The sequence below is a fragment of the Sebastes umbrosus genome, chromosome 20 (genome assembly GCF_015220745.1).
Source record: "Sebastes umbrosus isolate fSebUmb1 chromosome 20, fSebUmb1.pri, whole genome shotgun sequence".
Taxonomy (NCBI): domain Eukaryota; kingdom Metazoa; phylum Chordata; class Actinopteri; order Perciformes; family Sebastidae; genus Sebastes; species Sebastes umbrosus.
The window spans coordinates 10,285,656-10,309,110 of record NC_051288.1 but is presented as its reverse complement, the minus strand read 5'-3'; the positions used below and the strand labels follow the sequence as shown (position 1 = coordinate 10,309,110).

General features: G+C 39.0%; 2 protein-coding genes across 4 annotated transcripts; both read right to left on the bottom strand.

Annotated features, from left to right (window-relative positions):
- Window positions 1-1,066: 1,066 nt before the first annotated feature.
- LOC119479956 (uncharacterized protein C16orf52 homolog B-like) lies at window positions 1,067-13,095 on the bottom strand. Of its 2 annotated transcripts, XM_037755981.1 has the most exons (4): window positions 12,930-13,095; window positions 12,683-12,830; window positions 4,646-4,858; window positions 1,067-2,277 (listed from the first exon to the last, which is right to left on the bottom strand). In XM_037755981.1, the coding sequence occupies exons 2-4, from the start codon at window positions 12,786-12,788 to the stop codon at window positions 2,093-2,095; spliced, it is 504 nt and encodes a 167-aa protein (XP_037611909.1). In that variant the 5' UTR covers window positions 12,789-12,830; window positions 12,930-13,095; the 3' UTR covers window positions 1,067-2,092. The 2 variants fall into 2 exon arrangements, with proteins under 2 accessions (XP_037611909.1, XP_037611908.1); XM_037755980.1 differs by having other exon boundaries at window positions 12,683-13,095.
- Window positions 13,096-15,192: 2,097 nt separating this feature from the next.
- LOC119479488 (cytochrome b-c1 complex subunit 2, mitochondrial) lies at window positions 15,193-23,160 on the bottom strand. 2 transcript variants are annotated; one of them, XM_037755140.1, is made up of 14 exons: window positions 23,002-23,160; window positions 20,302-20,388; window positions 19,739-19,888; window positions 19,515-19,579; window positions 19,361-19,417; window positions 18,987-19,111; window positions 18,416-18,513; window positions 18,268-18,325; window positions 18,063-18,158; window positions 17,741-17,940; window positions 17,518-17,598; window positions 17,351-17,427; window positions 15,700-15,853; window positions 15,193-15,523 (listed from the first exon to the last, which is right to left on the bottom strand). In XM_037755140.1, the coding sequence occupies exons 1-14, from the start codon at window positions 23,032-23,034 to the stop codon at window positions 15,440-15,442; spliced, it is 1,365 nt and encodes a 454-aa protein (XP_037611068.1). In that variant the 5' UTR covers window positions 23,035-23,160; the 3' UTR covers window positions 15,193-15,439. The 2 variants fall into 2 exon arrangements, with proteins under 2 accessions (XP_037611068.1, XP_037611067.1); XM_037755139.1 differs by lacking the exon at window positions 20,302-20,388 and adding an exon at window positions 20,165-20,266 and having other exon boundaries at window positions 23,002-23,156.
- Between the last annotated feature and the right edge of the window lie 295 nt (window positions 23,161-23,455).

Below are 23,455 nucleotides of genomic sequence, written 5' to 3'. Positions count from 1 at the left end.
AATTTAGCCATCAGATGAACTTCATGTTTCTGCAAAATCTAAAATTTTAACAAAAAGTGTGCAATTCTTTTTCTTCTTTAACCTCTAATGATATTAAATTAGCTGTGAAAACGTTTTATGAGCCAACCCAAAACAAAATCCTTCAGCCTAAGTTTTAAGAAAATTAAAATCACCAAAACATAGCAATAGGTTTTTCACCAAACCGCGGCTATATGTTGGCTTTCAAAAATACTGTCACTTTGAATTAACAAAAAAAAATGTGTGATGTACGCAACTCTGACTCCTTGAGGTGCATATTTTTTTGGAGTGTTTCTACCAGAACATGTTTACATGCTTTAATGTTCAAAAAACACCTTATTTGTCACATATCGGCTGTGTTGCAGCACCTCTTTTCACCCTCTGTCTGAAATGCTCCCCACCCCCCTTCCCAAAAAGCCCCATCTGCTCTGATTGGTCAACAGAATCAAACTCTTCTGACTCCGCTTTAACTAGCTTTGTTTGAGAGAGTTTCAAACTAGCCACTAGGCAGGTATTACACAAATATGCTGGAGCGGCTATGGCTTAGTGGGTAGAACGGGTCGTCCTTCAACCACAAGGTTGGCAGTTTGATCCCCGGCTTTTACTGTCCACATGTCGAAAATGTCCTTGAGCAAGACACTGAACCCAAAGTTGCTCCCCGGGTAGCCCACTGCTCCTAAATGCTCAGGTTGGGATGCACAAGGCAAATTTTATGTATGTATATGACTATCATAATCAAGTTTAAGTTTTATGCGTTACTTGGTGACATCACCACGTTACGGAAGAAAAGAGCAAGGAGTTTCAGGCAGTTCAGGAGCAGTGTTTCTGTGGGGGAGAGTAACTCCCTTTGGCGTGGACTTTTTACATGAACAAAAGCTATATAACACACTAAAGGAAAGGGAAAAAAGCACAAAAGTATAATAAGTCCTCTTTAACTGCTGCTAGCTCGTCTGCATCTGGCCTTCTCACTGTAAACTGTTCCAGATTGCAAATAATTACAGCAACATGGTCTTCTAAAAAGAAATTGTTCCAACTAATTGAGACAATCAGTGTTCCAATGAGTCATTTTTAATGAGATGAGATCTTCCATGCTCATTCAAGAACATCACAGTGCATGTAGGTAATGCCACAGACTGGCTGTCTGTTCATTTAGACAGATATGAAGTCGGCGTCAACGTCTCAAATATACAAAACAAACTAGTCATAGATTCAGTCATTTCTTCATACAGTGTTTAAACGACAGGCGAAAAAAGGCGAATAATACATTCACTACATCACTAAAGTTAACAAAGCTGTGATAGAGAGACCAGAACAGGTTTGACCTGCTGCTCACCGCTGATCTGCATCGTAGAGACCAGCTCATCCATGGATACGACTTTACATTACTCACCCCCATTATGATCATCATTTGGACAGATGTTGCCTGATAGCCCATTTTAAATTCCAGTTCTAACATTTTAAGCTAAATCATTTCATGTATCCAGAATTTTATAATTGATCCAACGACACTAACTCAACAATTATCATAGTTATTTTAAGGTTAATAGCTCTTTAAGGCAAAGTGATCCACCACACATATTAATGGCAGGGAAACTCTGGGATACATTAAAGAAATACCTTTACAAAAAGAGAAACCGAACAATTAAATAAATAAAATGTGCCTAGAAAGTGGAACTTCATTGTGTATATTACAGCTGTGATCAGGGAAGAGCCTCCATCATACTGGAGGTGACCACAGGGCTCCCTTGAAAGTCCTGATGTTTGAATCCATTTCCAACATGTTTTTTTTTTTATATTCTCCTGTCTGTTCACCACTTCACAGTCATCGTTCGGGATGGACGATGATGGAGGCCATTTCAGATCTCTCTGCGCCAGCTCAGTCTCTGAACAAACAGATGGACGGATGGAAACACGACAATTTCGGCTCCCGTGACAATTCATCCAAAGGGGGAAACACAAACAGGTGCTTCTCAGTTTTGTTCTACTTCAACAATACCTCCAACTGAAGAGTCAATTCTAACAAAATATGCCTCCAATGGTGGTGTTTCTCCAAAGATACAAAAAGAGGAGGAAGTCAGCCGGGCAGGCATACCTTCCCAGCAAACAGCAGTCCCACAATGGTGAAGAATATGGACAGAACGAAGAGTACGTAGGAGGAGCCCACCACCGTGTTGTTGGGGAGCTTATATGGCTGTCCTCCAACCTCGTTGATGTAGAAGCCGATGGGGAATATAAGAGCAGCCATGCAGAACAGGACCACTGTGACAGAGGACAAAACAGAGGGACAGAAAGAAGATTAAAGAGGTACTGCACACTTCACAAACTATATGATATGACTGTAACGTGATGAAACACATTAATGCTGGTGTTAATATTGACTTTTTTTTACCAAATTTATAAGAATCTGCATTTCATGGGTTGAAAATGTCTCAACACGCCACCTACTGTTTTAAAGAGGACCTATTATGCGTTTGTGCTTTCCCTCTTTCCTTTAGTGTGTTATTTAGTTTTTTGTGCATGTAAAAGGTCTGCAAAGTTACAAAGCCCAAAGTCCACGCCAAAAACAGAAACAGAAACACTGCTCCTGAACTGCCTGAAACGCCTTGAAGTCCAGCCTTTTCTTCCGTAACGCGGTGATGTCACCAAGTAACTAATTTGCATAATACCTGCCTAGCGGCTATTTTGGCACGCCCTCAAACAAAGCTAGTTAAAGCGGAGCTGGAGCGGAGTCCGAGGAGTTTGGTCCCGTTGACCAATCGCAACAGAGTGGGCCAGCTGACCAATCAGAGCAGACACAGCTTTTTCTCTGTTTCACCGTCTGTCTCAAGCAGAGCATTTCAGACAGAGGGCGGAAAGAGGTGATGCAGTACAGCCGGTATGAGAAAAGGAAATTGTTTTTTGAACATTGAAGCATGTAAACATGTTCTAGTAGAAACCCAAAATACAAGTACGCACCTGAAAATGTGTATAATAGGTCCTCTTTAAATCAGCCCAAATCCTTGCAAGGCCAATACTGACATTGTTGACCAGTTGGGACTTATCTTTGTCATGAAACGTACGTTACCACTCAGAGACCGCCCTGTCACCCCTCTGTGCCCCTTGCCCATGTTTTTTAGCAGTGAGTGGAGTTACACTTTAACTTCCCGTCTAGTCCAGCGTTTCCCAACGAGGGGTACTTCTGCAGTTACCAGGGAGAATGAGGAGAGGTTGTAGAGTACTGTAGCTCAACATATTTGAAAAACAAATATGTCCAAATATCAGGCCAGCTGTAACAACTAAATACCACATTAAGAGTGCATGAAAAGTAGTTAGCAAGCCAACAGATAACAGTTAGCTAACAGTAATGGAAAAACACTTCAAATAGTTAGCTAACGGATAGATGGTTGAAATAGATAAAGCTAAAAAAATTGCTTAACGGAATGTATAATTGGCGAAAAGTAATGGTATAATAGTGAATTAACTAATCGTATTGGAGTAATGGTTAAAACAGTTAGCTAAATGTAACCTACTAAATGGTGAATTAGCTCAAACTAATGCCTAAATGGCAAATTAGCTTGAAGTAATGAATAAAATGGTTAAAACAGATTGCTACATGTAATAGATAAACAGCTAGTTAGCTTAAAGGAATGAATAAATGTCTAAAACAGATAGCTAAAAGGACGTGTTGAAATAGTTAGCTAAAAGTAACGGATAAATGGTTGTAATAAATAGCAGTGTGTCAATCACAGGGTGCTGGAGTTCATCTGACAAAAAGAAACACTGCTCAACTCTTGGTTCATCATTACATATTTGTTTTTTCATGTCAACTTCAAAACACGTCTTTACCAGTTTTTAATGAAGCTTTCATTCATTCATTCATTCATTATAATGTGTGACTAAAAGCTGCCCTCCAGTACCGATGGTCTACTCGCGAGAACCTGCTTCATAATATTTTTCCATATTTAGAGCCGAGTGAAGTGCAGCTCCTGCTCTGGTCCGCTCTAATAGACAAACTCTGCCTCTTTCCTGTAAAAATAGAAAGCGGCCCATCAATTAGAGCTCCTCTGCAGTCACTTTGTCAAGATGTACATAATTACCAGACTAAAAGCTGATGTCGAAGTGAGCCCCATTTATTTTACAGGAGATTCTCAAGTAGCATCTCTTACTTACACAGGCCTTTTATAATATATAAAATAGGCAGTTTTGCCTCCACCTGCAGTTAATTTCAGACCCTGATGTGCTATTTTAAAGCTAAAAGGTTTAAGTGATATTAAAGCAACGTTGCAACGATATATAATCATAAATCCTGTTATATAACAGCTGCAAACTGGACACAGAACAATTATGTTTACCAAGGTCGCTGATGCTTTACAGGAAAAACACGCAAAAGATATAATGCCAGTTTTCTAAAGCAGGATATTTGCTGTTTAGGAGACTGCTTGTGTTTTGCTCTCAACTTTGCCACCTCCAGTTGTCCTTGACTCTGGAATGTCATTTGATAAGAGAAAAAAAATCATTTCTGTCTATATATATAGTGTGGATTGGAAACTGCATGGGCATGGTGTATTAATATAAACATTTTGCCACGTGAAATTTGACACTATTGATTCAAGGAGAGCTGGTTATGATGAAAGAGGATGCCACCTACTCCCTGTGAAGGCGATCCATCGGGCGTATCGGGCGGCCTCGCGGCGCCAGCGTGACATCACCAGCAGACCACAGGTGACGGTGAGGGAGATGATGCCCAGGATGATGAAGAAGAGCGTGGTGATCCACTCTGGGGGCAGCTGCGGGGGGATGCAGGTCCGGTCTCGGCCGTGGATGGTCTGGCACTGCCGGACCAGGCCCACAGTCAGGGAGCCTGGATGGAGACAGGAAAACAGAAGGTAAGATGTGCACAGAGAGAAATTAAACAAAATGTTACTACCCATAAACTTATATTAAAGGCCCTTGAAACCCATTTTCTCAATCAGCTTCTCTTACTATAAGTGATAGGGTCCGTCATGTAAACAAAATATCCCACAAAAGTTAAAATAGTTTTGGTTATTTCACTTGTGATTTATTTTCGTGTACTCATCAGGATTTAGCAGCATCTGAATCAAAATCAGATGACAGTTGTGATATAAATATATATATATATAACCTTTATTTAACTAGGAAGTGACATTGAGATTAAAACCTCTTTTACAAGTGAGACCTAGACAAGACAGGGTCAAATAGCAGCATCCAACACATAACAAGACAACATTTAATCACAACAGCAACAATAGGTACGACAAAATACATAACATCATACAGTGCATTAATGTAAAATGTGATCAAAGCACATCCACACAGTCCTGTTGGAGCTGATTAGCTGAGTTTGTTGACAGTGAAAGGTTCTCTGTATGATATCCAGAGCATTAACAACTATTTTCTATGTAAAGATGTAGTGGCATATCGTTGACATAGCTGGGCCGGCTGTGCGTGCTTTTACTGCATGTTTGTGCATGTGAGCGTGCCCCATTGGCTAGCCAACGGCCGCCGCTCTGCACTGCTCTCATACGATAACAGCTGATAACACCGTTGCGACCGACGGCGCTGTCGCGGCAGCGTAGCACACACCCTCCATTTCCCCCCAGGTTAACACTGTTAGCTCTGTCAGCACTGTTACCGTTGTTTTCAATGTTAGCGCTGTTAGCACCGTTAGCTACGAGCCGTTGGCTCAGCTGTGAAATGCTCCCAATCTCACCATTTAGCACCTTTAAGCTCCGAATGGAAAATGCCTGAACTGTGAGTTTAATTATCGCCTATTTAGTCATTAGTCTTTAAACCTGCAATAACCGATTTTTGGCCACTTTTTGGGGGGCAGCAGATACAAGATGTGAACACAACGTTGACGTATAATAAGTTGATATGGCGAACTTGTTAGCAAGCTTATTCACACATTAAGCAGTTACGTAACATCGCCATTCATTTGGAGTCGTGTTTCTGGCCTCCTGGAGAATGTGAGTCCAATATTCACTTTCTTTTAGCTCTGTTTTTGGTCTCTACCATATCCAACTGTGTGTTTGCTGTTTGGTGCTGAGCAGGTAGTGTAGAATGGCTTTTTAGAGCCTTTTCATTGAAAACTGCCTCCTGCTGTGGCCAAAAATGATGCTTAAAGCTGTGAGAGTGAACCAAGACACTAAAGTTGCGGACCAGCCGCTATAACAATGAGCTGAAACTCACTTTAAAACTCGACAAAACCGACGGGAAGTGCAGATTTGGGTTATATTCTCTGTAGGTTCATGACTACGAGGGACCCCTTTCACATTATCATTTGATACATTGTTCTTATAAAAATATTTCAGGGGCTTTAACCCCATTCAGATCAGATTACTTTTTCATTGATTGTAAGAGATAAAACATTAACCTGGCTCCACAGTAAAGAACACATCAGTCCAGATTGTATTTTAGTACAAAATTGCGGAAAGTGACTCATAATAATAATAACACTCCACAGTCTACTGCACATTAAAGCCATTATATGAAAGGTTATAGCATAGTTTGTATGCTTCATATAACAGACTCAAGCCAAATACCCAGCAACATATGACATCATTTGTTCATATGTTGACTGTGGCTGTAAGACATGATGACCTCCCAGGAGTCCCTCTGATTCCCCACTATGGAAACAATCTGTTGGGCGGCGAGCCAGCGGCAGCAGTGACCCCCCAGTGATTCATGAATGACGTCAAACAGGCTCAGGGTTCTGGCATGAACCACCAAAACATCAGAGAGAGAGAGAGAGAGAGAGAGAGAGAGAGAAACCGTAAGATGTAAGAAATGGACAGATCAATGACCCTACATCAGATGGCAAGTCATTTGACGGCCTCCTGTCTCACAGAGCCTGGTGGGCGCTGTGATGTCATGTAGGAGCATATAAACACACACGCATCCGGAGCCCAACAGAGACTGCATCTGCTCAACTCGGCGTCCAGTCTGACTACATAGAAGACACAACATACAGCACATAAATGCTAAATTAAATCCTCCCACACCTTCATTTATTCTTTTGTCTCCCTCCTTTTCCTTTCTTATTATCCTGAGCAAGCAGTTAGTGGCTGCCAAGCCGACGCAGAAGAAAGAGGAGCTTTCTACATTTTATGGATTTATGGATTTATTCAAGGCAATTTAAACCCTGCGACTGTAGAATTAACATAATTGTCACGATGGCCAAAATTACAAGTAACCAATATCACAAAGAGTGCAGGAAAAACACGGGGAAGCACTGAAGCATCATGTAATTAAATTACATAAAATAAGCTGCTTTTGAATAAACATCTGGTTACTTAACGATATATAATGTGTAAAATATGTACAAGTAAAATTACGAATCTTAGAAAAACAGACAACAGATTTAATTCATGCTCATAATGCTACTCCCATATCCATCAGCCCTTTAAATATTTATCGCTGGCTTGAAATGGCTTCAGTTCCTGATCATGGATACAGTGCTGGGTGATGATAGCAGGACCAGGCCTGAACCACATCCTGCTGCACGCTGACCTATCTCCCCTACACACAGGATATCCTGTTCCCCTTCAACACATCCTTTCATACCGCAGGGTGGGGGACAATGTAAATAGTGCATTCATTTCCTCGCATACTGGACTCCATATCCCAAAAAAACATACAAAGTCCAACAGAAATGTGTTTTTGCCTCATGCCATTGTGGAAAGTGGCTTTTGTTTTTAATGAAAATATGATTAAGAGAGCGATAATTAATAAACTTAAGCAACAGAAATGAACAAGAGCCATGGTAGCATAAGGATAAACTAAGAAAAAGTGAAAAAAGTAAATTAGTAATTTGACTTTGCACATGCCACAACAACTGTATATGTTGTCTGGTTATGGGTACTTCAGGTATTACTAGTATATTACATACAAGGAATAGCCAGAGTATGAAGGCAATACAGGTTTTAAGCAGTGGTAGATGATGTACTCAGATTTTTCACTTCAATAAAAGTAGCAATACCACAGTGTATAAATACTCCGTTACAAATAAAAGTTTCAAACTTTTACTTAAGTAAAAGTAGAAAAGTACTAGCATCAAAATGTACTTTAAGTACAAACAGGGATCAATAAAGTTGTATCTTAACCTATAATAATACATGATCAATTATTTATTGATTATAAGTAAATCAATTAAACAAAAATAATGCACATATATTTTGATATCAGCACATATTCAAGGCAAACAGGCTTCTGCAGATTTCTCCCCCTCTAGAAACTCCATAAAAGATCTCCATATTTTCTCAAAGGTAGAGTATTTTAAGTCCCTTAATCGTCGGTGTAAGTTTTTCAAGAGCAAGAGAGGCTGTAGGCTTGGTCTGTTAACTGATTTCCAAATTATAATAATATAAATTAGCTTTAGCTCAAAGATTAGTAATATTACACATGAGATGTCCATGATAAGACAGACCCATAGAGTCCTGGCAGTCGTGCTGTGGCCTTACAAAAACCAATAAAAGACAGAAGCGGTGGGAAATGTGTGTGTTTCACAAGTGGTCAACCTCAACCTGTACTCAGTGAACACTTCGTAAACTCAGATACTCTCCTGCTTCTTTAAATCCCTCGACACAACACACACTTCAGCACACAAACACGCCGTCGCATATGCTCGTACACAGAGTGAACAACAGGCATATTGACCTTGTGGTAGATGGAAAAGCACTACTGATAGGGCCGCTCGTGAACACATCGGTGTTTGAACAGCAGCTACAATAAACTGAAGTGTAGCCGTGACCGACGGTGTGATTCTAAATGATCGTGATAGCTAATAAGAAGTTGTGCATATTCATAGGGAGTTTGGGCTTATTATATTATCTATATAAGTTTGAATCATCTTGTTCTTCTGGGTGTTTAAAAAATCTAGATCCAACTAAATAGATGTATCAGAGCAGATGCAGTTACTTCTACGTATATACTATGCACTCAAGGTAAAATACGTCATGCCTGAGCCCGAGGAGCTTTAATTCTCCAGGTGGAAAGCATTACTTTCCCAGGAGGCCTAATTAAAAGTCCCACATCTTCATTCCCAAACAACACTTCCTGCCTTCAGGTAATTACTATTCGGCTAATTAAACAGGAACAAAAAGCTTTTAGTACAGTAAGTACAGTCATTTCACACCATTGTTTACTACGAGGGAAAACCTTCAGTGTGAGTTGGTCTGAACTACAGTCCGTTTTGTACTGTGACGACTGAGAAAGAAAGATTTGGTGCGTGGTTACTCATTTAATTACGCAACAAAAAACTGCTTGTTATGTGCTCAACCTGCAGCAGCAGTCAGTATTTTTTTTACAACAAATTAAATCCTGTAATAACCACTTGGCACGCCGGTTACCTGCTTATCTCTGCTCCACTGGAGCATTATGGATGGAGGCTGACAAGAACCTCGGGCAGCTGTGCATATACTGTAGTGGTGCTGTTTGTCTGTTGCATCAATTTTAGTCAATGTTTAGCTTCTGGACTTTGCATCTGAATGTTACTCTATTGCAATAACCAGGGAGGCTGACTGTAAGTAGAAGACTGCTGGATTTGGCCAACGCCTGTATGTCCAGAACAACGGTTGTTTGACATTGACGTCAGACGCCGTCATATTAATAAAGCAATGTTCATCAAATCGTCAGTAGATGTAAATCAGGATTATCCTCTCAGACACAATCATGGTGCATATTAAATATATTTAAACATGATTTAAAATCTTAAATATTCGCTATAATATTGAATATTCATAATATGAAACAAAGTGATTGAGAAAATTAGCTTTAGGGCCTTTAAAGGAACAATGTGTAGCTTTTCCGGGGATCGCTAAGCAGAAATGAAATATAATATTCATAACAATGTTTTCATTAGTTTACAATCACCTGAAGCTAAGAATCGTTGTGTTTTCGTTAGCTTAGAATGAGCCCTTCATATATACATAGGGAGCGGGTCCTCTTCACAGAGTCCGCCATGTTGCTCTGCCATGTTTCTACAGTAGCCCTGAATGGACAAACCAAACACTGACTCTAGAGAGAGCCTTTCACTTTTTTATATTACCTGAAGATTCTCCGACACGCTTTTGAAACTGCGGTAACGTGCACTTGGTGGGTCATGTTATCACGGTCTTGGAAAGGGAGGATTGAACAGAGGGGTGCTCAGTTGGTTGCAATCTGCAACCACACCACTAGATGCCGCCGAATCCTACACACTGTGCCTTTAAAGTGCACTGGACTATAATGACACGGCATATATTTACAGTATGAGTGCTCCTGGAGAGAAACCCCGAATGTTGTGGATGCCACACTCCCTATTTTACTTTGAAGGATGAGTGAAGATGATCTTGCAAGAAGAACATGGACATTTGAACGTGTTACAATAAAATAGGCTACAACATAACAGAGACACGACTGGCACTACATTGTTGCTTTTGTACCTAAACATTTGGTTGCTTGACCTTTGCTGGACTCAGAAGACAATTTAGACACAGCATTATTACTGTCTAGTTTTTGGTTCATTGCCACTCATTCACTACATTGTAATATTTCTGTCCAATACAAGGAGTCCCAAGATAAATCTGGGCGGCCATCAGATGAAGGAAAAAATCTGTTATGTTAATGTTATAACCTATGATGTCATTAGGGATGTAAGAAAATATCGATACACATGAGTATCGCGATGCTGTATCGATTCTCCAAAACGCTGTATTGATTTTTTATTAAGCTCTTAAAAATCAGACGGCGGGCTCAGTTTTATTCCATTTGGTACAAACCATGTCATACTTGCATGTTGAGAAGAATGCTTAATAACTATCCAAAGTTATGCTAAATTTTTGCGAGGAAAAACTGGCATGGCCATTCTCAAAGGGGTCCCTTGACCTCTGACCTCAACATGTGTGAATGAAAATGGGTTCTATGGGGACCCCCTATGAGTCTCCCCTTTACAGACATGCCCACTTTCTGATAATCACATGCAGTTTTGGGCAAAAACAATGCAGTTTTTTGCATGCAGTATAAATGTGTTATTTTCACCTATACTAAAATGTATTTGAATATTTCTGCGTACTGGGGTCCCTAAACAGTCTTAGAATTGCATAAACTGGAAAGCAGAGACTCTTGTGGATCCAATAAATCCAAATGTATTCATGTGTAATGATGTTAGTCCCCATAGTAGCCATTTCATATAGTGACTTTTTCTTACTCCAATTTTATACATATGGTGGTGTGTTCTTTACACTATAAATGTTTTCCTAAAATTAGATTTGAAAAAAATCGCAATATATCGCCTTGCTTACAATATCGCAATATATCGCAATTTATTGCACGGCTGTGTTGAATACTCGATTCTGATTGGTCAATCACAGCGTTCTGCGGTCTGTTATTTCTGTATAACAGACCGTTGCTATAGGCGCAGTTCTGATGTCGGACTCCGGCGTACCGTTTTTGTGTCAAATTATTGATTTCCTAAGTAAGTAGCCGTGTAATAAGCGGGATAATGTACAGCTAGCAGGTCATTATTGTGAAAGAAGCCCCTTCAGGGCGATGCGAGACCCCTCCGCCTCGCGTCAGGGTGCGGCATTGCCCTGTCGGGGTTTCTTTCACAACAATGACCGGCTCGCTGTACATTATCCCTTACATATTGAATCGTTACCCCCTGTATCACGATACGTATCGTATCGCCAGATTCTTGCCCATACACAGCCCTAGATGACATTATTTAATTTGAAGGAGAAACACACTCCACTGACAATTTATACATGTTTGTTTGCTTTTATGCACTCTCTATGAGATATTTACTGACTTCTGACACATACTGTGGAACAGCCTACCTCAGGACCTCAGGTTAGCTAGCTCTACTACCAATTTTAAATCTCTTTTAAAAACCCATTTTTATAAAATGGCTTTTTTAACTCTGTAAGGCAACAGCTTAGTGCACCTTTTCCCCACACCTTGTATTGTTCTCTTTTGGCTTCTATGTAGTAACTTATTGTTTAGATACCACTGGTTATAGTTTTCTCATTATTTGGTCTTTATGTTTTGTTCTTTTATTGTTGTGTTTATTTTGTCTGTATTTCATTGTAGCTGTGCAAGCACTTTGAAACTAGGTTTAGAAAGGTGCTATACAAATGAAGATTATTATTATTATTATTATTATTATTATTATTATTATTATTATTATATTTTTATGTGATTTTTTTGTATCTGTGAAAGCACTTTGAAACTATGTTTAGAAAGGTGCTATACAAATGAAGATTATTATTATTATTATTATTATTATTATTATTATATTTTTATGTGATTTTTTTGTATCTGTGAAAGCACTTTGAAACTATGTTTAGAAAGGTGCTATACAAATAAAGATTATTATTATAATTATTTATTATTATTATTATTATTATTATTATTATTATTATTATTATATTTTTATGTGATTTTTTTGTATCTGTGAAAGCACTTTGAAACTATGTTTAGAAAGGTGCTATACAAATAAAGATTATTATTATAATTATTTATTGTTATTATTATTATTATTATTATTATTATTATTATTATATTTTTATGTGATTTTTCCTACAGATGCCATTTAAGGTTACATTTGCCCCCAGTGATATATCCAATGAACTGCCCCCCTATATCACAGAAGTGCAGAAGTGGACCAAAGTGCCAACAACAAGCTTACCAGATGACTCTCCAGTACTGATCCAGTCCGGGTTGATGATGCTGGCGATGGCAAAGATGTCTGCAGCGAGGAAGAGGCATCCTGATATCACGGTGAGTTTATCCATGTCGGAGGACCCAGGTGGAGTGTGTCTCTGTCTCTGTCTCACCTAAAGGGAGGTGGGACATCTAGAAGTCAGTAGCCTATAAAGCTACAAGGAAACTTGTGATAATGAAAGGGGTCGGTTTGATCCACGATTTGTCCTCACATTGCGTAGGATCGCAGGCGGTGATATATGCAGGCTGTTTCCTCAAAAACATCCCCTTTCATTTTCATTTATTCCTCCAGCAGCAGCTGATCTTGACCCGACCTGCTGGTCCTTCTCCAGCCGGAGGAGAGGCTCGCTGCCCGGGCTCATGGACCGCTTAGCTCCGGATGCTCCAACACATGCAGGTGACATTTGCAGAAGTGCTTTAAAATTAAATCTCCAGCAGTGAAATTCATGCATGCAGTCGACTTATTTCCTGAGTGTGCACAGAGCCCCGCAGCTCTCTCTGCCTCCAGATGGAGGCTGTTTCTCTCCGCCCATGCTCACCAACCAAAGCCCTTCAAATATCCACACTCATATGCTAAATATCCGCAGATTACCTCTTTAAAAAAGCGTAAGAAACGCACAGTGTGGCAGTGTGTTTCCTGCAAGGCGGTGCTGTCCTCTTCTCTCAGCAATGAGAAGTAGAAATTCAGGCAGCTCGCATCTCCATGTCTGTAGTGGACAACTCTCGCGAGAAAAACCTGTAAATAGCTCCTGGTACTTTTTTTTGCATCATCACAATTTATGCAAGGGGTGACCATTTAAAGAGTTCCTAAAGAAGCTGAGCATATTTAGCAATTGAGTGGCACCTTTCTTTCTTTTCTAAGAGCTAATAGATAGATAGATAGATATATACATAGATAGATAGTAACTTTATTGATCCTGAGGGAAATTCAAGTTTCCAGCATCACAGTTCCATAGTGCAAAACATGTTAGTAAAAAGGCAGTAAAAAAGTTAGTAGTGCAAAGTACAAAGCACAAAAAAATATACCAGATATAAAAATACAAGGAGATGAAGAAAACTGTTAAAACTGAATATGGTGCAGAGTAACAACTCTGATACACGACTATTAAAAAAGTGAATATAGTGCAGGAAAGACTGTTAAAAATGAGTATAGTGCAGAAGAGACTGTTAAAAATTAGTATAGTGCATTATTATCTGTCCTGCAGACGTCCTCCTTTGTCCCCCCACCCCCTTCATTATTATTTTATTTTTTATACTTTATTTTTTCCGAGGTTGTTTTCATATATACAATTTACAGTTCGTAATTACAATAGTTTATAAACCAATTTTTTATGTAGTTGAGCTTATAGACAAACTCATTAAGTACACTAGAGAAAACAACTTCAACATTAAAAAATTGAAATGAAATTAAGAAAATAAATAATAATAACAAGGAAGAATAGAATTAAAAAAAAATACAAAAATAAGAGAGTAATAATAATAAATTAAATAAACAAATAAGTTAATACAAAATAAAAGGCAGGTGCGGGCAAATATATAGTAATATCATTTACATGGGCACACACATGCATCCTCCTTCACATGTCAGGTCACCTCCAAGCATACAGTATGTATATGTGCATGTGTGTTAACCCATGTAGCTATATTTTTCCTTCTGTTAGACTCCATCTCTTCTCAAAAACATCCTCCATATTCCTTATTTTGTGAGTTCCCTTTTCCATAACTTTTACTTCTTGAATTTCACTTTTCCATTTTATAAAATCTGGGGGTTTAGTTTATTTTCCCACCCTTTTGTTATTTGCTCCAGTGCTGTGATTCTGAGTATTCTAAATAAGTAACGTTCATCTTTACCGAGACCAACTGGAGGTTTCCCCGAGTATATGTTCTGCTTTTAAAAACAGAGGTTTAGCCATCATCATTATTAGATTGAGTTATCTGTTTACTTAGATTTGTAAATGTTTCAACTTTCCATAATTTTGAGCACTTCATTGGACTTCTCATCCATGTTGACTTGACAGTTCATTCTTATTTATTAGTCCGATTCGGTCAAAAGCTCCGGAACAAGAAGTAGATTTTGAGTTAGCATTGTTTTGTACTTGTTTCCAATGTCAAGAATTTATTTAGTTTTATTTCATCTAACCAGGAGTAAAGACTCATTGAGATTAAAAATCTCTTTTTCAAGAGTGTCCTGGCCAAGATAGGCAGCAGCACACTTACACGGTTGCAGACATAAAACAAACTTAATTTAAAATGAAGACAAAAGAGTAAATTACAGAATAAAAAAAAAATCATCAGCATTAAAAACATCCACAGCCAGATGTGCTTGCGTCCAAGTCTTTTAGCAGCACTTTATAGACATTCAGTGAGACAAGATTCAGGTCATTTTGTAACTGATTCCAAGTCAAGGGAGCAGCAAGAATAAACTGTCAAACTGTTATAGTATCTAGGACATAAAACACCACACAAAACACTCTGTAAGGTAGATAGAATTTATTCATTATTTTACATCAGCTATACAGTTAATGTGAACAGATGAGCACGACATTGTGATGCGCAAGAGCAGCAACACCTGAATATATACTGTTACAACACCTATAAATACCCAATGGTGTTATGACATTATATCCCTCAGAACGTCAGCGTTGCCTTGTTTCCGTTTTTCGTCAAACTGTAGAGGAAACAAATTGTGCTTTGGGCACAGTACGAGGTGACGAGGAGGGCTTTAGATCTCATCCACGAAGGGTGTTTTTATGAGGTTGCCGCTGGATGCCATAGTCTTCTTGCCGGTCACAAATTTCTTGGCAGCCTGCAGATTAACGAGAAAGTTAAGAGCACCGTTATTAACTACGACATATTAACTACAAAACACATTTTTCACACAGTAAATGAAAGACTATACGATATCTTAACGTTGTTATCTAACTGGAGTAATTTAGGTAATGTATGACTATGTCCCATCCTGACAGGAACCAAACGTCTTACGTTGGAGACATCAGTCAAGGAGACGTTGTCAATGTTTTTGGAGAGTTCCTCAGCGGAGCAGTAGGATCCCTCGGCCAGAGCCTGAGTGCCCATCGCCTCCAGCAAACCCTCCGAAGTCTCCAGAGACATCAGGAAATGCGCCTTCAGCTGGGCCCTGCAGAGAAAACAAACACAAGCGCATCATAAAGGTATTATAGAGCGAAACTAGGAGGAAAACTTGATGTATTTTCTTCTGAATGTTAAGAATGACGGGGGGAAATGAGATGTAGTCCAGTACATCTATGCTCTTCCTCCTATCCGGGGCCGGGTCACAGGGGAAGCAGGCTAAGCTGAGTAATTAGTCCAGTTTATAGCCTTTTTTTAGTTTCTCTCAGCAGACAGAAGAATAGTGTAAATGGAGGGAAAACAGCAAGCCTGGCTCTGTCCAAAGCAGCAACTCAATACGCCCACGAGCATCACAAAAGCTCTCTAATTAACATTATATAACCCGTTTCATTAATTTATTTTAAAAGAAATGTGCAATAGCAACAATTCAACCTTTTACAAGGGGTTATGTGCAGTACTGTTTCTTATCTTTGGGCAGATCCAGGCCAGATGTTTCCCTCTGTTTCCAGTGTTTGTGCTAAGCTAACCTGCTCCAGCTACACATTTACTGTAAATATATGAAAGTGGTTTTGGATCTCCTTCTCCAACTTTGGGCAAGAAAACACATAAGTGAATTCCCCCCAAAAAACTCAAACTATTCCTTTAGCTGCTTATTGGAATGTACTTCATGCTTACTCACAATTTCAGTCAGATGTTATAGAGGTTGTTATCCTAAATTACTTTAAAGTAGTGGTTGCATGGCTTCATCTCTTCCACATCATTTTTTTACCATTAAATCCATTTTGGTGTTAATTGTTAACTGGAATAGAAATATAGATTTGTTTTCTCAATGCATTCATAATTTAGACTAAATGTTTGAAAGAGGCGTCATATTAAAGGAGTGCAGAACTTTTGTCTCCCTCCGCTGGCAGTGGGAGTAATTAAAAATAGTATTATTTGAATTACATGAAAACTGTCAATGTCATTATGACGTATGCCTGCAGGGGAGCCTGCCACACCTCCCCCGCCCCAAGGAGCGCTCTTTAACTGGCAATCGCTTTATTTTTTGGACTTTAATCCTTCTTCTGAATGCTGAGTTTGTTTTTTATCTGGAGTATCCACTCCAGAAACTTTTCTAGAACGCTTCTTGGGATTCTCCTTCATAGCTTCCGCCATACTCCTAGCTGCTGACGCTATGGTCTCTACCCCCCCTTCCTGCCTGTCACTGTATTTGGTAATACAGGTAGGGTGACACATACCTTGTAACCAACTGTACTGTTACCAACTGTAAGTGAGTGAGCAAGGTTGGTTGACAGCACTTTGTGTACTACTCATGTAAAGACGTTGTTGTGGAGTTCATGCACTACTCGTTCTGAGAACAAATGTGCTGTATCGGCATTTTTCTGGTGCGACAGCGCAAGAAAGACACCGCAACTCCGGTATATTGAGAAATACAGAGAGCGATAGGCTTAGTCAGCATTGTGTGAACTTGCTTGTCATTCATTTCTATGTAAAAGTCCCACACTCCAGCTTTAAGTTAGTGTCTCTGTCTGTCTGTATGTCTTACTTGGCCCGAGTGAGGTCAGCAGCTGTGACTCCGCCATCAGCAACAGCCTTCACCTCGGCAACAGCGGCCTTAATCACCTGGAGAGACAGAGGAGGACAGGATTTAATTTAAACAAAGACAGCAGCTACTTGTTGAACAGACTCTTGTCATGACTATGGGATACTCACATCACCAGCAGCTGCAGCCTGGGAAATGGTGTAGACTCCAAACAGACCAGAGTCAGAGTAGCCCGAGTTGAAAGCACTGACCTGTTCAGAAAAAAGAAAAAAAAAGAAAAAGAGAAGAATGTTGTTACAGGTAGGCTACTGTTGGAATTATGATTTAATCCTGACAAGGCCCCGGCGTATAAATCGCTTTAAAAGTTTTTATTAGGAACTGACAACCACTCACATCAAAGGGGTCAGCAGTTGCCTTGGCAACACCCTGGACCAGTTTGCTGGTGGCGCATGAGCCCCTCTTGACATGCAGACCAGCTCCCAGTAAATGCTGCAGCACGCTGAAGGCCAGAGCCTCGCCGGTGCCCGCTGCCGCTGACTGGCTCACCACCGCCGAGTGGACCAGACTGCTGATGCCGGGCAGACGAATCTCCCCTAGAGAGAAGAATTCAGGGTGTTTTACTGGAAGTATTTAAGCTGTGGAAAACTCCAGATGTTGCAACACACTGGTGTGCAACCAACATACAGATTTGTTTTACAACGTCGGTTCAGCTCACCTCCACGATACTGAGCCTTTGCTCCTGTGGTGCCCGCCCCGCTGCGGATGTTGAGGAACTGCTCCCCAACTTGCGTCAGCACCGTGTGGTCCACACCTGAAGGAAAATGTATTTCCATTAATAGCGTCATATAACCACATCATAGTTCAAACAGTTCTGCTATCATTATAAAGTTATTATTTTTTTTAAGTATAATGACCCTTACCAAGTCCAACAAGAGCCATTCTTGCGCTTGTGAAATTGTTCTGGACAAACTGGTGCAGCTGGAGGAAAAAATTGCAAACATTAGAAAGGTTTAAATGGGTATATTAACACCATAGGGCTTAAAGAATAAACACTGGAAAAATACGTACATGCCCAGAGTGGATGTTGCCAACCATGTGGTCAGGACAGTACAGGGAGTTAGTGAGAGCGTTCTTGTACGCAGCTTCATGCAGACCTTCGATCACACCTGGAAAACACAGAAAGAGGAATGATCATGATGCGATATTCTCATGTTAAAGCTAACATTTTGTGATGTCTTCTTAATTGATGCATCATTATATCTGCCTGTTTGGTGGAGACCAAGAACGAGTGATTGGATTTGGCTCTCCCGTCTAAAGCCATCTGCTTTTGTCACTTAATATACGTAAATAACAGATTTTTGTGGAAATTACCGGACTTTCACCAACCATTAGATGAAACAACAACAACCTTTGCTGTTGTTTATAACCAGAACAAAGTTAAGAAAACAGAATATGAGTGAAGGGCATTTCTGACATGTATAATCAAGCATCAAAGAGGCATCTCTTCAGGCTAATCAGGCTGTGCTCTGTAGCAGGCAGGTGGCGATAAAAAGTAAATAGTGGAATGAGGTACAAAGTCAGATTATTGCAGGCCAAATAAACAGTCTGTGTGTGCACCGCATGGGAAATAAAAGCGCACCTATTTGAGCGCTCTGTGCAGCCTGGGCCCTGTCCATCTTCACTCTGGGCGTGAGGTCTGACACCTCCCATGGCCGGAACTCTGGGGCTGTTGTCACGTTGATCAAATACTCCATCACTGTGTCGCTGGGGACAAATAATGAAAAGGGAGAAAAACGTGTTAGTGATATCCTTCCCCGTAACATAACCAGGACAAAATATGGTGTAAGACACTGTTATCACCCTCATGTAATTCACATTGATTCAAGCTCAAACTACGAGTGTTTACAACTACCTTTTTAGTCTAAATTATGCTAAAACATGTCGTCTCCTTTTAATACAAACATGGGACTCGTGTAGTGTCAATCACAACGTTGATGTTATTCAAAGACTCACATGTCATCTCTCAGGCAGTCAACGGTGTAGATCATGTTCTCTCTGGATGAAGTCACACTGCAGAGGAACGTGCAGATATCCAGATAAGAATACGGATCAAGGAAGAAAATTGTACTCAAAAGGTTGGTTGTGTGTTTTATTGGAGGTTACTGACCTCAGGCTGCCTCCCACTGCCTCAACACCACGGCATATCTTGAAAGATGAAGCTCCTTTAGTGGTCTGGATAAGCAGAAAATGCAAGTCAACACCGAGCTGAGACAGAAGGCAAATCTTGTGCTTTATAGCTATATGAATAATACTGAATTACGACTGAGGGAGAAAAGGACAACCAAATGAATACTAGGTGTTGAAACTGTAGCAAGCTATGCAGCATCATACCAGGTTGGAGGCCAGCCGGAGGAGGTGGGTGACCCCCTGGTTGTCAGGGGTCTCATAACGACAGCCTGCCTTGACAAACACTCCGATCTTGGAGGCTGGGGAATAGTTCTCCAGGGAGGCGATCACCAGTCCACTGGGCAGTCTGGTCACCTGGACAGAGATGTCCTTTAGTTTCATCATTTCCATTAAGTACAGATAGACATTTAGGTAAACATGTAAGCCTCAATTTACAAGGGTCATCTAAGATCATGTGGACATTTAGTTAGATGATTGGACATTTTACACTCGACATAATGAGAAGAGACAAACCGCTAAAGCATTTAACATAAGCAACATATGCCTTTTCTACAGGCAAACCAACTTCTCAGACCCAAAACCACACGGTCCGGACCCAGCCAACCCATCCTCATCACTCCCCCAACATACATGGACGTCCCGGTATGAGTGGGCAGCCCCTGGAGAGAGCTTGAGGCCAGCGAGAGGCTGAGCAAGGGACTGGCCTGTTCTGGCAGCCACATGGAACCGTCTCTGTGGAGAAGAAACACAAGTCAACAACCACTGACCTGCACATCCTGCGGCTGAAACTTAACGTGTTCGGCGGCCCCAGTGAACTCCACCTTACGGGCAGCCTGGGCCGCGTAAAGCCTTGTCTGGAAAAATAAAGAAAATGGGAAGGCGGGACATTACAACTAATGTGTTGCTTGCTCATGTACTGATGGACGAGGGAAATCGGAGGCAGGTAAGATTGTGAAATGATGGAATCAGTGGCGTTATATTTTCTTGACATGATTTACGTTTCTTCTCGTGCACAACATATTTCACAAAACTAATTGTATTCAGTTTGAACGCATCCTCACATAGAACATACAGTTCATATAGCGTAGCTGGACACCCTGTACTGCTATCTTGGTGCTGTTAAAATACTATATGTCTTCTAATTCTTCTTTTTGTTACAACTTTTACAGTAGCCCATACATAAATCTGATGTTCTCGTAATTGCCCCTGTGCTGACTTCAGATATGACAAAATAATCTCACCACAAGTCTATTTAGTATCTCAGATGAACAACACTCGTACTTGTGTTGAAAATGAGATTGACACCTTTCAACCTTGCATAGATTATTTATTATAATATTTTTTATTGTGCAACATAAAGCAGGTTTAGTTTGATCTATCTGTTAGTAATTTGGATTTTCATGGATAATTACATAAGACATTGTGGCACATGAGTTGTTTCTGAATGTTAGTTGTACATGTTCTATAATGTGTATTATGTTTATTACCTTAATTTCCTTAATTTATGTACAATATAATTGTTGTTATGAGGTGTAAGAGCTCTGCTTCACTCGTGTCCTTGTGTGTCTCATACAAAGCGCCTTAAGAAATCTGTATTTTTTTCCTCTCCTTCCTGTATATTTTTTCTCTCTTCATGCGAAAGCTCCAGAGCTTTCCCATGAACTTCTTCAGGAGATAGTTTACTACTACTTACTTTTCAAACCAACATGGATGAGAAGCCCATGAAGTGCCCAGAAACATCTATAATCTCTTGACAACGGGTCAAACTCCATCTGCTTATGAAGACCATGTATTATGAAAGCTCAAGAACAGCTACTAAATGGACGTTGTTGTCTTTCGAGCTAAATAATTTCCGACTTTTGACAGCCAATGTAAAATCAATCATAAATCTTTTTTTTTTGTGAGGGAAATGTCTTATTATTTAATACTTTGATTTTTGGGTTGCTGGAAAAATGCAATAATTCCTGACAATGACTGAAATATATATATAAATATATATATATATATATATATATATTTATATATATATATATATATATATATATTTCAGTCCTGTCCTTTTTTTTCTGTGTCCTTCTGTCCCTGTTGATGCGACGATGTGCTACATGGTCAGTATGGCGCGGATTATTGAGCAGCATGGATAAAAAAATTGTTTCCAAAAATTTTATCACTACCCTTTTTATTTTTAAAGCTGACAATAACATTTAGTGATGTGACTCCTGGTTTGATCTGATTTTGAATTTCTCAGGAAAGTCTCGAGTGCTTTGTTGTTGTTGTTTTTGTGTCATATATATATATATATATATATATATATATATATTTCAGTCATCAGTCATAATATATATATATTATACATATATATATATAAACTATACATATATATATATTATACATATATTTATTATACATATAATACATATATATTATACATATATATATGTATAATATATATACATATATATTATACATATATATATATATATATATATATATAAAAACTATACATATATATATTATACATATATTTATTATATATATTATATATATATATATATTATACATATATATATGGATTATACATATATACATATATATATTATACATATTATACATATATATATATTATACATATATTATACATATATATATATATTATACATATTATACATATATATATATTATACATATATTATACATATATATATATTATATATATATGTATAATATATATATATGTATATATTATACATACATATATATACATATATATATATGTATGTATATATATATATATTATACATATATGTACACACACATAACGATACCAAGAAGGAAAGGAAAAATAAATAACTAACTAAATAAAAAATCATAAATCATTTTAGACATATATTGGTATTATTTCAATCAGCACATTGAAAGCCTTGTTCAATACACATAGGGATTTGTACCACTCACCACAAAATGTGTTTTAAAAAAATGTAGTGCTGGTTGTTGACCTGGGATTACATGTTTTATCACCACATAAGGTTAGTTTTGTTACAATAGAAAGCACTGTTTTTCTTTATGTTAATGTAGATGTTGTATAATGCTAAACACAAGTCTCTAATGTAACTGAATATTATGTGTAAATAGAAGTGGAGCCACACAAGCTTAGTCAACATTAGTGGTGGAGAAAGGATGTTAAATCAAGCCTACAAGAAGCTAGCTGTCATTTCTCCCACCATGTGTTGAGTAAATGTGTGTTTACCAGTGAGTTTAGATGTCTAACGACCTGTGTGGTGTTTAGTATGTAAGGTTATCAGTAGTGGGACTAGCAGCCTGCTGGAGCTCACAGTCAGGACTAGCTGCTTCCTCCTCTCCTCTTCATCACAACCTTGTCCAGACACGACCCTGAATCTCTACAGAGAGACACAGACAGGGTGCCCCGACACACACAGATAAACATGATAAGTTATCAGAGTCCTCACCGATAACTGAGTGATTCCCCGGATCCCCTTCATCTCCTCTCTCCTTCAGTCAGCAATATGGCGGACCTGAAAGTGCCCTACCCAGAATGCACAGCGCGTTCCTCTCCACTCTCAGAAGTACCGCTGAGCCAATGAGAGGGCGCCCTCTGTTGCCACGGAGACGAATAGAGGGTTACGGTTGCTCTTTTATAAACATACAAAATGTAAGAAGATAAAAATAAAGGTGATATGTAAATTATGTACTTAACGCTGCAATGTGTACATAGTGCTACGATATATGCAAAATATATGTAAAGAAATATAAGTACTCAAATTAAAAATAAGAAAATGAGAATATAAAAAATATGTACACATATTTCCATTAAAGGTCCCATATCATTTTTTGGTTCATACTTGTATTTTGTGTTCCTACTAGAACATGTTCACATGCTGTGATGTTAAAAAAACACCTTTA

Excerpts from the sequence above, each read along its gene's own strand:
- LOC119479956 (XM_037755980.1), bottom strand. The coding sequence starts at position 12,788 with ATGGATAAACTCACCGTGATATCAGGATGCCTCTTCCTCGCTGCAGAC. Across the intron at positions 4,859-12,682 it reads CAGTACTGGAGAGTCATCTG|GCTCCCTGACTGTGGGCCTG; the intron begins GTAAGCTTGTTG and ends GTCTCCATCCAG. Across the intron at positions 2,278-4,645 it reads ATGGATCGCCTTCACAGGGA|TGGTCCTGTTCTGCATGGCT; the intron begins GTAGGTGGCATC and ends CCTCTGTCACAG.
- LOC119479488 (XM_037755139.1), bottom strand. The coding sequence starts at position 23,034 with ATGAAGGGGATCCGGGGAATCACTCAGTTATCG. Across the intron at positions 19,889-20,164 it reads ACTCATACCGGGACGTCCAT|GTGACCAGACTGCCCAGTGG; the intron begins GTATGTTGGGGG and ends ATCTCTGTCCAG. Across the intron at positions 18,514-18,986 it reads TGCACAGAGCGCTCAAATAG|GTGTGATCGAAGGTCTGCAT; the intron begins GTGCGCTTTTAT and ends TGTGTTTTCCAG.